The sequence below is a fragment of the Lachnellula hyalina genome (assembly GCF_007821495.1).
Source record: "Lachnellula hyalina strain CBS 185.66 chromosome Unknown contig00038, whole genome shotgun sequence".
NCBI lineage: Eukaryota > Fungi > Ascomycota > Leotiomycetes > Helotiales > Lachnaceae > Lachnellula > Lachnellula hyalina.
In genome coordinates this window covers 160,450-174,512 of record NW_022157152.1, presented here as the reverse complement: position 1 = coordinate 174,512, position 14,063 = coordinate 160,450, and the positions used below count along the sequence as shown (strand labels likewise).

Sequence of the window (14,063 nt, the reverse complement as noted above, 5' to 3'; positions counted from 1 at the left end):
CTTGGAGATTTGATGGTACAGTTTCCTGTTGCTACTGCTACATATGTGGGATACAAGTATGTTTATATACTCATAAGTAGACCCGTCAAATTTGCACGCAGGGTTGGTATTCCATCTTCAATTATAGTACGGGGTATTGCCGAAGCTTATGAGGCAAGATAAATCCCACCCGAGGAGTAAACGTTCATCGTCGGTCTTCGATGCCCTGTTTGGTTTAATGGTGAATCCTGCATGGTGGCGTGGAGGTTAAAAAATTAAGCTCAAGGTGGGGAGGAATGAAAAAAGTGGGTAAAGGAGGGGGAACTAGTGCATAGATCAAACAACTTCTATTTTTAGCCTTCGCGCACTCCGCAGGCATGAGATTAATGAAATTACTATTGTGAAAAGTTCGTTCGTATCATAAAAAGATATCCCTTTAATTATTCTTATAACTATAGGTCTTTTTCTGTATGTAAATTTATAACTTAGTTATTAACTAGATAAGAACTAGTAACTACGAAATAGAGTGTAATGGGGTCAGCGATTTAGATTCTACAGGCTATTCTATAGAACTTCTTCTCAAGTTCGAGTTATATTTCGAGGGTTTTGGCTGCCTCCATGGCTACAAACATTACACATAGATCATCATAGTTGACATTTGCACTTACTACGGAGGTATGATGAATCTACCAAGACAATTCAGTAGGCGCCACACAACCTTCCGCGTCGAGCTTCGAGCAGAACATCTCCTCTTCTTCTAATTTATCTGTTTTCATCTGCCCTGATATTGTTGGTGTTGCAGGCCAGATGGCCTTTCCATTCTGCTGTTCTTTCTTTCGATGATCCATGACATGCTTTTTAACAGTATTCTGGAAATGGATCGGGCCCTGATGATAAACAAAAATTAGCGGATCAATGCGGTGTCATCGTGTGAAATTGAAATGACTTACCACTTCCTTATCAGGATGGAGTTCGCCGTTGATAAACACTCCGGAATTTATGTTCTCCTGTGCTGCCTCGCAGAGTTGCTTGTCTTCTTCTAATACTTGCATGTAGAATTTGATGATGTTATTGAATTCCTCGTCTGTGGCATTTTTATGACGGTAGAATTCGAGTTCTATTTTGCTGGTTGTAGCCGTAACAGGAAGCATGCGTTGGATATAGAAGAAATGTTCGCTAGGGAATATGGTCAACCTTCATCCCCTTATCACTTCAGAGGGCGCTGCGAAATTTCTCACTTACGTAGCTGTGACGGATGTAGTTGGGAAGAAGAACGTGATGCCGCGCTGGAACTGAGCGTCTGTTTGGACCTTATTGTATATATGATGCTCCATGCGGCTCCCCTTTGGCTCAACACGATATTTAGGTAAATCCGAAACACCCGCAATCAGCGGATGGGTCGTGGCACAATGATAACATTCGTTGTAGTTGTCAATCAGGCCTTTCCAGTTACCTTTCACATCCATTTCTGCATAGTGGTCAAAGGTGAACTCCTTCGCAAAGTCAAATTGTTGCATCCTCGGCTGTTCATCTACCCCCGCAAAGTCATCCTCCCACTTCACGTCTGGCTCGCCGGCCTGCAAGTTGACCCAAATAAACCCCGCCTTGTCCACGTGGACATGTATAGGCATCAAACCATGCTGGCTTTTATCGAAACCCTGGACAGTATCGAATCTAGGGGCCTTCGACAGGTTTCCTTTGAAGCCGTATGACCACCCATGGTACTTGCAGCTCAGAATACTGGCGGTTCCACAAGAGCGGGTTTCAACAACGGGGTAGGCGCGGTGCCGGCATGCGTTATGGAACCCGTTGATGTTGCCCTCGCGATCTTGGACCAGAAAGAAGGAGAAATCTGCTTCCTTGAACGAGATGTAATCACCGGGCTGAGTAAACTTCAGACGATGTGTGAGTAGCATCCATCTACGAGAGAATATGGCACGGCGTTCAAGCTGGTACATCTCCGGAGAACGGTACCAGGATGCAGGTAGATTCCGCGACGGTTGGACCTGGGACGTAGGCGAATCGCCAGCCGGGGCGCTGCGGAAAGGGTTCCACATCTTGATCAGTGTGTCTCGTCTGGATTGCAATATACGGAGTAGCAGCAGATAGAAGTACCTAGGTAGTCGCTCGATCGTGATGGTGCGCTGTGTTACGCTAGAAGCCTTCAGGCTTGATGTTGAGCAGCAAATATCTATATCCTTCCAGCTCCCCAGCCCAGCCAAGAGTGGCGGATAAAGAGTGGGGGAAGCTGGTCTGCTCCATGTTGTCATGATGGCCGCCAGATCTGGAGCGGTATCTACGATGAACGTCGTAGCTTACGCAACAGATAGCGACATGGACCTTAGATATACGGAGTAACTCCCTTTCCACATATAGCTGCTTGAGTCAGCTCCTACTCCAAATGTGTAGGATGTAGAGTACTTGGTGCTTCGCTATCATGACCATTTCTATTAAAGGAATCGCACCGAATTCTCCCATCTCGAGCCTTCCGCAACTGCCCCGCCCTTACCTACTCGGAGGATGAATCCTGAGGCGCCAATCGCAAGGGCTCGGCATCTTTGCTTTGACAGCGGGATGGGACTTTTTGGCCATGTTGAGCTTATAGTGATTCAGCCTCATTAGATTCTGCGGCTGAAGATTGAAGCCACGATTCGAAATGGTTGATTGATTGATTGAATGATGGCAAGAGTGGAGTGAGTGGAGTGAGTGAAAAAGATAAGAGGAGGGACGGCACCTGAATCGCCAAGGCAACTCGGCAAATTGAGAGTGGGGGAAAGGCAAGAACCCAAACCCGTTCATATCCACGGCACAGCTCGACCACAAGCATTTAAATATGCTCCCAATACCCGGTACATACCCTAAACCTCATCTCTGGGGGAGATCGCGTTGTGGGTTGAGGTGTGGCTGCATTATAGGAAGTTGTGGCAGAGTCCCACAAGGCATTCAGCTGACCTTCATGAGTGATGGTTCAATTCAAAGAAGTTCATTACGAACCGAGAAGCATTCATGGTATACTCATTGCTATCTAGCAGTTACGCTTGGGTCTGCCAAGGGCTCTTTGAAACTGTGCCTTAAAGCCAGACACAGAACAGCAATGATATGAGCGAGCTTTTTGCTCTTGCCCTGTATCCTGAGGATAGACCGTATAGTAATAATGAGAGCGATCTTTTTTATTTTGCTGTGGCCGTGCTTGTTGGTGCATTGGGTTTGGCGATGAGGCATTAAAAGGCAGGTTGGCGGGGTCATGACAGTGATCTGAAAGTACACGTTGAAACTTTGAGTTGGGGGTGTCATTCAAGTGTTTTGGTACTGACCAGAGAATGTTAGGCCAGATATAAGTGGTCCCAGACTCTCTGCATATAAATCAGGGGGGTTGATCCCGTGATCCACGCACGTGATATCGCTGTCCTGTGAAAAATAAACCACGTCGTCGAATACCTTATCGCGGATTGTTAAGTGCGTACACCCACTGTGACGGTCCTAATGCCAAGACTCGTTAAAAGTGAAGGAGAGTTGTAACGCAAAAGTAAACGATAGTGGTGGTGGTAGAAATATGCATTTTAGATCGAAGTTGATTGTTTAATGTTAGTTGTATATTATTTTGAAGCACTAGGACACTGGTTGTTGTTGCAGCACTTTAAGCTATGTGGCACGTGCTAAAGAGCTAAGATTTGGATGAATGTGGAGGGAAAGTCGAGCAGCTGCAGGACCACATTATACTGTAAGTAAGCACATATTAGATTAATGCATGACACGATGTTTTATATCTATTAGTAGTTCGAAACCGAGAAAATACTAACTCCAGCAATATTTTTACTTACTTAGCGACTAATAAGTTGGTTTTTGAGTAAGATGTTTTCTTTTCATTGATGAGTTAGTCAGTTTTATAGAAGTGGAGTCCTCGGCTATATCTTACAATCTAGTTCAAGTTTAACCGCTACTTATTTATACACAACTGCCGACGCATACGAAGAATCTAACTGAATCTGGCCTATACTAGCCGCGTTATCTGCGGTCACCTTGGTGCTTCCAACGACAAAGTTTTCAACAACGAAGTTGCTGACATTGACTTCAGCGCCCGATATAGAGTCGTAGAAAGCAGGTAGCTCACTTGTGGTGGTCCCGAGGCTTAGAGGCGCGAACTGTTCAATCCAAGCATTGCGAATGACAAGGTCCTTGAGGTTCTCGAGAGCGTAGATACGGAAGAGGCAGGCAGAAGGGCCTTCAGCACGGAAGTTAGACCAGATTATATTTTCCATTGTGTTGCTTATGTTGGCCGTACTGTGGTTGGTTGAAATGCCAGTGGTGGTAGCAGAATAAGCGTTGTCTGAGCCGATAAGGCCAGGGTTGCCGGAGGCCGACGTGTAGCTCTGGTGAATGACGCTGACATCGTTGATCGTGATGTTGGACAGGTTCCGGGATGCCCAGCCAAACTGTACGACGGGAGCCACGGCCAGCTTCCATACAACGACACCGTCAATGCTGATATCGGAGTAGTAAGTCTTGATAGTATCGTCGTTGACATGGTAGAAGATATCCTGAGCCTGAGAGCCAGGGTAGAATTCCAAGCCGTCCGTTTGTCCGTAGAATGAGCCAACCTGTTTGTAGTCGGTTGCCATTGTGGTCATCAGACTAAGATCACCACTCCAATCCATAGAGTTGAACGGAGGTGCGTTAATGGTCGGGCCATGCAGAGTGAAGGTTTGGTGCGAGCTTCCTGTCTGACCACGCCACATCCTGAGGCCATCGTTGTTGCTGCCAGTCTTGTAGCCCAAACTCGGATCAGCATACCAGACGTATTGTTCACCTGAAAGAACACCATGACCTGTCGCATTTATTGCTGAGCCGGTATTTGAAAATTGAACTGCGCCTTTGACATACGCCCCCGGAGCAAAGTATATCCATGTTACGCTGCTGCTTAGCTTCATATGGTCGGAGCCTGTGCAGTAGTAAACCCCAGGGTTGAAGATTACCGTGGACGAGTCGGTCGTATCGAGGCCGGATATCAAGCCTTCTTGTACAGCGAAAGTCGAGGAAGTTGAGGGAATGATTGACGGATCCTCCATTGGGCTGGCAAATATCAGCAGCGCATTATTGGGGGATTGCTCTCCTGGCCCGGAAATTGTTTGGAGATCATCCTGAAACTCGACAGAGAAGCGGTAACCACGTTGACTGTAAGGAACAGAAATATAAGCATTGGCCCCCGAAGTTGTAGAAGTGAAGCCGAGGTTTGTTGGACGGATCGTGAAGTTGCCTATGGCGGTTATGTTTCGGGAAATCTTGACGGTCACATTGGAAGCATAAAGGAAGGAGCTCCAAGCCATGGTAGTACCGATGCCGTCGGCGTTCTCTGTGCCCATGCCATTTCCTGGGATGGTCTCATAAACAAAAGAGTTGTAGTAAGTGCTGGAATTGGCTCCCGAAGTCGATGCGATTTGAACGTTGTACAGGTGTGACTGGCGGACATTGTTATTCTGAACAGGAGTTTGCGTGTTGATTTCTCCCGTCGCGTGCCACCACGTCTTCAGCTGACTTGTGTCTGCGGTACTGTTTGGTATTGCTTCGGCTCCCAATAGCAAGACAGCCAGTACCCAGCCTGGAAAGAAGAAATGCATGGTATAAGCGAAGCAGGAACAAAGAAACTTTTGAATATAAATATGAATATATGTGTAGGTTCCAGCATTGGACCAGCACAGCGCTGTGTGAAGAGAAAGAAAAAGCGTTCAACATCTGCGGAGGAACGACTTGAATGATGATAAATGACTGACTGCAAGGTGTAGGATCTGGTGGTGCCTGAATTTCGGAAGCATGCTGCCATTTTAGATCTACAACGCGCCAAGGGTTATATATCTGAAACAGGTGCGACTCTACTCTTCTGTGGCGCAGCACATGACAGTATTTAACACTGCCTGTCATGTGCATATACTTGAATTAAAAGTAGACCTACTTAAGTGAGAATGCTAAAAGTTGATGTTGAGTTTTAGAAACGGTCAAATGAGCAAAGTTGTCATGTTATACTTGGGGACGTGGCCCGTGCTCTCGAGGGTAATAACCCTTATACTGTGCTGTTCTCCATCAAAAGCCCCAGCTACTGGTCAACATCCTCGATGGAATAGCCAACATCAGACTTCATATGCTGAGTTCCTGGTATCTGCTATAACATATGCACACGGTTTCTTCAAGGTTAATTATGCTGACTTTGCTAATGTGGTGAATGGCATGGATTGGTGGCTAGGGATCAATCTCGGCTGTGGCGAGAATTTGAGACACTGGCATACATTAGCCCTAATGATATACGATACATCTCACATCTATTTGGAGCTGTCAAGACTGGGTATAAAGTTCGCCATGCTGAATAACTCACCCTCGTTATCCACCTTTACTTTCTTCTCGATAAGCCATTTAGATAGTACTAATAATATACTTCTTCTGACCTCCTTCTCCCTAGTTACTATTACTATAATGTCTCTCTGCATATCGCAGGCTGGCTTAGAAATAGAGGGGGGGATCTCCTTGAGGACAAACTTGTGCCCGTCATCTCTTCTGCATTTGAAGAACAAATTAAGCCTGATGATGATTGGGAACAGCGAGCTGATGGGATACTCGATTACGTACGAGGTAAGATAGACTCTCTCCGGTCCATGGTCTTTCTCTTGGAGCACGTATTCTATGGAATACTGGCGCCCTAAGTCGCTAGTCAGTCTTGAGCCTACAACTGGCTTATGCATCTCATTTTGTGTAGGTACAGGCATAGATTCGTCAGGTGGCATCGTAAAACGCGACCGTACAGGTCGGTTTAAAGGGTAGGACACAATGGCTTGTAGGAATGGCTGAAACCTTGGATGCTGAATTGCTCTGGGACGTATTGTATTAAACGTTATATAGCGTTTGAATAGCAATGATAAAGGCTGACGAAGGGATTCGAGATTCCTAGGTCTAACTCCAGCCAATACTTAAGATCATAGGTAGGTTATTGGTAAAATTATTCATAGAAATAGATACGCGTAACAACTTGAAGTTTTGCGCAACAAGGTGCGTGTAAAAATAAAATTTAGTAGAGGCGATATATACTTCCTCGCAATAGTAGCTTTTGACGCTCTTCACAAAACGATCGACAGCATAGCTAAACTGTAGACTTTTTCAAAGTACAAGTCAAGCGCTTATAGAGGAATAGCAAAGAAATTAACTTACATAGTCATTGCTACTATTGCCATAGGCTGCTGGGTATATTTTGGTATGACATTGCATTATCAGAGAAGGAAGTTGAAAAAGTGATATTGTTCATAGCATTAGAGTTTGCAACGGTTTTTAGGGTTCCGAGGCAGATATTGAGATAGCAGTAATGACTATTATAAGCATAGGACAATGAGGCAATTGTTCAGTTATTTGTTCACATGTGCGGCAACAAGTTTCGTGGATCAATTCTTAAGGTATCTACGTATTGCACTGGCTCGAGGCGGTATTCAATACTTGGCCGGATCATCAGAATGTGCCGTGTCCTTCGACCGCAGCGGGCTTTTCAAAACCGAATACTCAAACTTTCGATCGACGAACTTCAGGAGCTCGGGATTGATATTGTTTGTATTGAGCCCCATTTCGTATTCTCCTCCGTCAGTAGACGGAGGTCGAATGGGCCACCAATAGCATCTACCGTACACAACATGAGTTTTCGATCGAATAGAGCAGGAATTTCTTGACTTACACGCAACCGCAGTTATCGCAGAAGTTGAAAGATAGGTCTCGATCGCCCCAGACATACTGCTTGGTCACTGCGTTCGGCTTCGTTTCAATCTTTACTTCGTCCGGATGGTAGTAGCCCCAAGCGGCGCCGTAGCGTCTACAAATCGTGCATTGGCATACGTTGATGTACTCAGGGAGTCGGGGAACTGTGACTGTGATGGCGCCGCAGTGGCAGCTGGAGCGGATCGAGATGTCTGTCGCCGCCATGTTGTCTCGTGTTGTTTAAGCTGGAGTATGTCAGACGGAGTCTGGCAGTATGTGAACGTCGGCTAGCTCTCATTGATAGTGTCAAGAAAGCATTGGGAAGAATATGTTTATATATGAATGCCCATCGAAGGAGCAAACTTGCTTAATGCCATTGGCCTTAGCGCAAGGCAGCAACAAGTCCGAAGGCGCGCACCTTGCGAATATCTAGGTCCGTTCTGAATTATACGTACTCCCAGTCAGTTTCACACGCAACATCATTTCGAGCTTGACAGACTCACCTTGTCTTCAAGTTTCTACCTTACTGAATCCAAAGCAGATGACAAAAGAGTTTAAGGGGAAGTAAAAAGCTAGAAGTGACAAGCCGGAAGTAAGGCTAGGATTATTAGCTGCCACTTTGTACTAATTAGAGGATATTAAAAAATGGGAATTTCCTACCAAGATCTGCCTATACCTAGCAATGTTAATTATACTCAAATATCTAATTTGTTTCAAACGAGATTATTGGAGTGTTAGAGAACTCACTCCTAAAAAAATGTGTATTCACTTTATCTTTGTGGCAATCGACTTCCTGCCGATAAATCAATAATAGGCCGGCCCTAACACGACACGACTTAGACTAGGAGTATATAATAATATGCGAGATCCTTTTAGACCCTCTTGGTGAGGCTATGCGTAAGATTTGAAATATGTAAATTGAAACTGCTCTTATTATATCATGGCCTGTGAGATATTGTCATTCCAAAACAACCTCTACGGTAGGTGTAAGCCAACAACAAGATCCCAGTCAGCTTAGAAATCTCACTGCTCCATCCACTCCCTCACCCACTCCGATGTTTTCTTCAGGGTGTTTTAAAGGATGTTGGGTTTCAAGAAAGTGCTCGCATCTGAAGTGCCTCAACTATTTCAGATATTCAAAGCTCACGCTGAATATAGACTCATGAGGAACGACCGCATCTCTTATTTTGATTATAATGAAAGTCGGTATTTCAGACTTAAAATGGAAGGCAATCTGTGCCGTGACCAGATCAGTTACGCATACAGGCCTAGCAGAATTCATGCTTACAAGTATAATGATTAGACTTTTCAATAACACTGTTAGCATTAGAACCTGAATTCGTTGACTTGTGAGCTCGGAAACAAGATAGCTCATAAAAACCAATATTACAATTTAGGTAACAATATTAAGGAAAGACTCGAACAGACCCTGATTAGAACAGAACAATGCTTCAGCAACTCCATTATATAGGGAAATAATATTCTAAACCGAGTTCTTCTCTCCACAACAAATTTTCCACAATAAATCTCCCCGATAAACCTCTTCATAAAAAAAAATGAGGATGAATCTCAGCAACGTCATCTGCATGAACTTCAGCATCATTTTGATGTTCGCAGTTGTATGCGTCGCCCGAGTTCGTCTTCAGCCCCCTCCGGAACCTGGATCTCTGTTCCGCGAATTTGACAAGGGGCCTCCCCGCCGTGATCCAAACAATTATGCCAACTCCTCATCCTTTGGTGCCGAACCACCTATGTGGATCGAGCGCCCACCTCAATTTACTTACTAGTTAGGAAATTTGTTCAGTAAGTGGAGAGGAGGAGTCTAGAATGGGTGTCTGTGGGCCTAGATAGAGGTGCACTGGGGTGGTGTTAATTAAGCCCCCAATCACGTGCACGTAATAATAATAATAATAATAATACATTCCTCTTCTTGCAAAGTGTATAAAGTTCAGCTTAAAATGATTGAAACAAAAGAGTGACTATATCCCGCTGGATGTAAGAAGAAGTTGCATAGGATTTAAGCCGTTTAGAAGAAACGATGTTACTGAACTAGTGATAGGGGGGTTGATTCCGTGACCGTAAGGGATCAACCACCTTTCTATTATGACTTTATCTGTGGGGCTTATGAGATATAGTTCAAAGTTTCCTTTACCTTTGTTATGTGTTGTTTATTATAAGCAGTAGAAGTTTCTTTGTTCTTTAGAGACAATGCTTCTAAGGCATGAGTGCAGTTGTAGCGCAGCCTTTGCAATCTCAAAAAGAATCAAAGGACCAGAGAATGTCCAAAGCTTTGCACCCTCATCTATCGTATGATTAAAAGGCGGCTTCGTTACTACTACTTTGTTGCCACGGCTAGGTAAACATAATATGTCTCGTTACAACGCCCTTGAAGCTAAGAGACCTAAACTCTTGACCATAGAGTTATCAATAGCATGAAAATTCCAAGGCACTTCCTTCCTTCGCTTTATATACGTAGTAAGGCTCAATTTTCTTGGGTATCGTTACCTTGCTGCCCCTAATCAATACCAACTTCCTAATTTGCTCCCGGCAACTGACAGCCAGGCCTTCAGCTTCATCGTCAATACAGCGTTTAGTCGTAGGGCAGCCAGAATGCTTCCAAAGAACAACGATCTTGAATGCCGCTCCAATCCATCACTAGGTAACCTTCCTGCAAAAAAGGCCAGTGGGTGTGAAACATTACATATCCTCTGGAAACATGCTTCAGCTCATTTCCAGATATGTTCTAACGCACAACTAAGTCCAAGGTTTTCTTGATCTGTCCGCAGTGCAACTCAATCTCTAGTGTCTCTCATAGCTGCTGTCTCGATCTGTTATATAGCGTACATGGGGCAAATATGCGGGGCAGCGATGCGTCTGTAGGAGAAGGGGCCGGTGTCTCAATGTCTGGAGTCTTTCGGACAAAAGATATAAAAACGATCCTTTGCTCTTTCTATGAACCTTGCTCATAAAAGTTGCCATGATTTTTCACCCGCTTGCTTACCTTTGTAAGCTAGCTTGGACATACCCGGCATAGTAAACGCTTGCTTCATTGTCATGTCTCTTGGTATCCTATTTTGTGAGAGGTATTTCGAGTTTTCCAAAGGACGTTGAATATGGACGGTATACAGGCAAAAGCAGGAGACTTCGAAAATCCTTCTAGGTATCATCAATGCGTTGTACAAATTTCCACATATACGCGTCTGTCTGCTCCGTACTCCACGCCATGGCCAAAACACCAATTATATCCCACCCCCCATAACCCCTCCTCACCCAACCTCAAAACATCTCATAATCTCCCACAAACCCCCTATGCTCCTCCCCGCTATCTCTTTCTCTACCACTCTCCGGGTATCTGCGCGCTCGATACGGCCGAGACGGCATTTGCGCCTGCCCGATAAACCCATCTTTCCTCGCCTCGCGCTGTGCGGCACTACGACGCTGCGCACCCTGCCTGTAGAAAGCTCGCGCCCGTTCTTTCTGCAGTTCCTTGCTCCGATTGCGGCGAGAGATCAGACGGCAGGCCATGATGCAGCCGGTGATAAAGCAGAAGAGCACGAGCCCGCTGATTATTATTCCGACTAGTTCGAAGGTTCTGGGGTGCCAGGCTGGGGCTTTGGTGCGTTGGTTGATCTGGGTTGACTCATCGCGGATATGGTTGCTGTTATGAGGAGATTGGTGGGATGTTGCGAGGGGGGCGGTGATGGAGCTGGACATCGCGTTATAGGGTGGATTGAGGGTTTCGACCGTCGGGGGAAGTGGTAGCAGAAGACAACAAATAGATCGTGGTTGGATTTGGGCGTCGTGAGAATATATTCGATGGGGAAAAGAAAAGCTAGGTGAGCCGATTTGTTCTGATGATGGAAGTATTTTGAAGGTTCTAGAGCATTGTAACGCTAATGGATGGGTGAATTGACTGAAGCCGCCGATATTAATTTTTTGCTAACACTTTCAGAAAAGAGTATGGGCAGCAAGAAGAGTATACGTTAGAGTCTTAAAGCTATCTACAAGTATATGATTCAGAATTTTCAGAAGTGTGGGGGATGATCACATCAAGCATTTATAAAACGCAAAGTTGGTTTTGTTAGGATGGCATTGTCATTCCCTCTATCAAAAGTACAAGTCTGCTTCCTCCAGCTCTCAATCAATGCAAACTCGAGAAGACGCTTTCCCTTGCCGTATATTGAATATCAAAGGCACAAGTATCCAGATTCCCAAGCTTAAAATCAGAGCCCCCGAAGAAAACACCATTAATGACCACTGCTGAGTCAATCACAAGCCAAATTTACTGGATCCCGCAGGAAACAGCCTCTCAATACCCCCTACTTCCCACCCACTACTCATTCCATTCCGCGGCAACACCTTAGATCAGCAGAGCTGGAACGGTGAGACCAACGATGAGAGCAACGCCAGTGAGTGTAGTGCCCTTGTTAAGGCTATTGCCCGCACCGGTGAAAGGAACCGTGGTGGTGCTTGGAGTGGACGAAGGTGTAACAACAGCGACGGAAGACGGAACGATGGAAGTTGAAGTGACCATGCTGAGGGTAGAGTTGCTGTAGGAGTATGGGGCCGGGGCAGCAGTAGTTGGTACAATCAGGCTGGTCAGGGTAGTCGGGATAGGGACAGTAGTGGTTGGGACGATCATGCTGGTCAGTGAAGTGGGGACAATGACAGCGACGCTGGAGGTGGTGCAAGTGGTTGAAGCAGAGGCGATGGTCGAGATTGTGGTGGGAACGACGACAACGGTGCTAGACTCAGCAGTAACACTGGAAGGGACGGTGTATTCGCTTGAGGTGAAGACCACGATACTGGAGGATGTGGGGTACTCGCTTGAAGAAGTAACTTCAACCGCACTGGTACTGGTAGACTCAACGCACTCACTCGTGCTGGTGCTCTTGACAACTACAACGGTTGTTGAGCTGTATTCAGGAGCTGAGGCAGTGACTACGCGGAGGACTGGTGCACTGTTGTCGAGTCTGTAAGGAAAGGTCTCAGGGTTAGCAAATGCTTGATCAAATGTCTGTCCCAGAGGCCCCAGGAACTTGAAAAGGAAGTCTTGGAACCCCAAGGATTTGGCTGAACGAGGAACTGAACAACCATAGATATTGCTTACTCGGTGAGGTCCTTGCTCAAAGCGAAGGGAACGGCACGCTTGCTATCAGCAGAGACGGCGCTGGCCACGGTAGAAGGATAAACTCCCATTTTTTCGGTTTGTCGGGATGGAGATTGTGGTGTTATAAGGGGGCGTTTGCGATAGATGGTATGAGTAACGAACGTGGGTTGATCGAGTTCAAAGGCTTGAGGTTGATGAGGAAGGTGTTCATTTTTATGGAGGATTTCTCTTTTATAGGTAGGTAGCCACGGTGGTTCGGGCCTTGTCGTCTTACCGATCTGTCTGTGAATTGAGTCACTTTAGCGGGGAAGGCAAAAATCAGGTTTTCTAATTCTATTAACGTAAATGTGAATAGCAGTTGTTACCGCTTGAATATTTGCCACCACGTGGATCCCATTCACTTCCTATCCTGGTTTATTTCGAGAGTTGGCAGCTATGTCTATGAAGCTCTCCTCCGCACTACCATTAACCATTTCCACATTCTTAATATTCATCAAACACAAGAAAGATAATCCTCTACTTGGCATGTATGTTCATGCTCTGAAATTACCTGCGACAGCTTCAAGGTGAAGCGAGAATTAGAAAGGGGTATCACGTGAACAAGAAGTGACCACAAAGTAAATCACTTAACAGCAACACCAAACAAGAGCACGTCAAGGGTCCTTTAACTATTGCTAGAGATTTAAGAACCTTGAGTCTCATTTGAAGTTACCTAAGGTCCCATACTGCTAATTATCAAAAGTATGCCTATTCATATCATCCGTGAAATAAAAACCCATATAAGTTCGTACCCCGCAAGTCACCTACAGAGTAGCCACCAAACCAGCAGCACCAGACGCTCGCTGGGTCCTTCAAAACCATAACGCCATCCTAAATGGGCGACGAAGGAGTACCAGTCGTCGAGTTCAGAATCGGTGGTAGTGATGCTGTGCCACCAGAAGTACAAGTATCCCCCCCATACATCCAATCCATAACAATCGCACTTCAAACACATCAGCCTTTCCTTCCTGACCCCCAAAAAGCAGACTTATAGAACTGAAACCTTAATCAACTTGCTCGCTCTCACAATAACAAGCCCGGTAAATACTGCTACAAGACCCGTTTCGGATGGCATCGGCACCGGCACCGGGGTCCTACTAGATGACGCCTCGATTGTCGCATTTAGTGCTGAAGGCGGCGAGGCATTCGGTGGTGTGGGACGAGCTAGAGGTAATGCCTGGGATGAGGGAGAGGGCGAGGAAGATAAGGGTGG

At 45.7% G+C, this 14,063-nt stretch overlaps 1 protein-coding gene across 1 annotated transcript; it reads right to left on the bottom strand.

Moving 5' to 3' along the window:
- Nucleotides 1–7,442: 7,442 nt before the first annotated feature.
- On the bottom strand, nucleotides 7,443–7,926 carry LHYA1_G005202 (uncharacterized protein; the record flags this gene model as incomplete). The annotated part of the gene is made up of 2 exons (XM_031150152.1): nucleotides 7,443–7,626; nucleotides 7,682–7,926. The coding sequence occupies 2 exons, from the start codon at nucleotides 7,924–7,926 to the stop codon at nucleotides 7,443–7,445; spliced, it is 429 nt and encodes a 142-aa protein (XP_031006806.1).
- Between the last annotated feature and the right edge of the window lie 6,137 nt (nucleotides 7,927–14,063).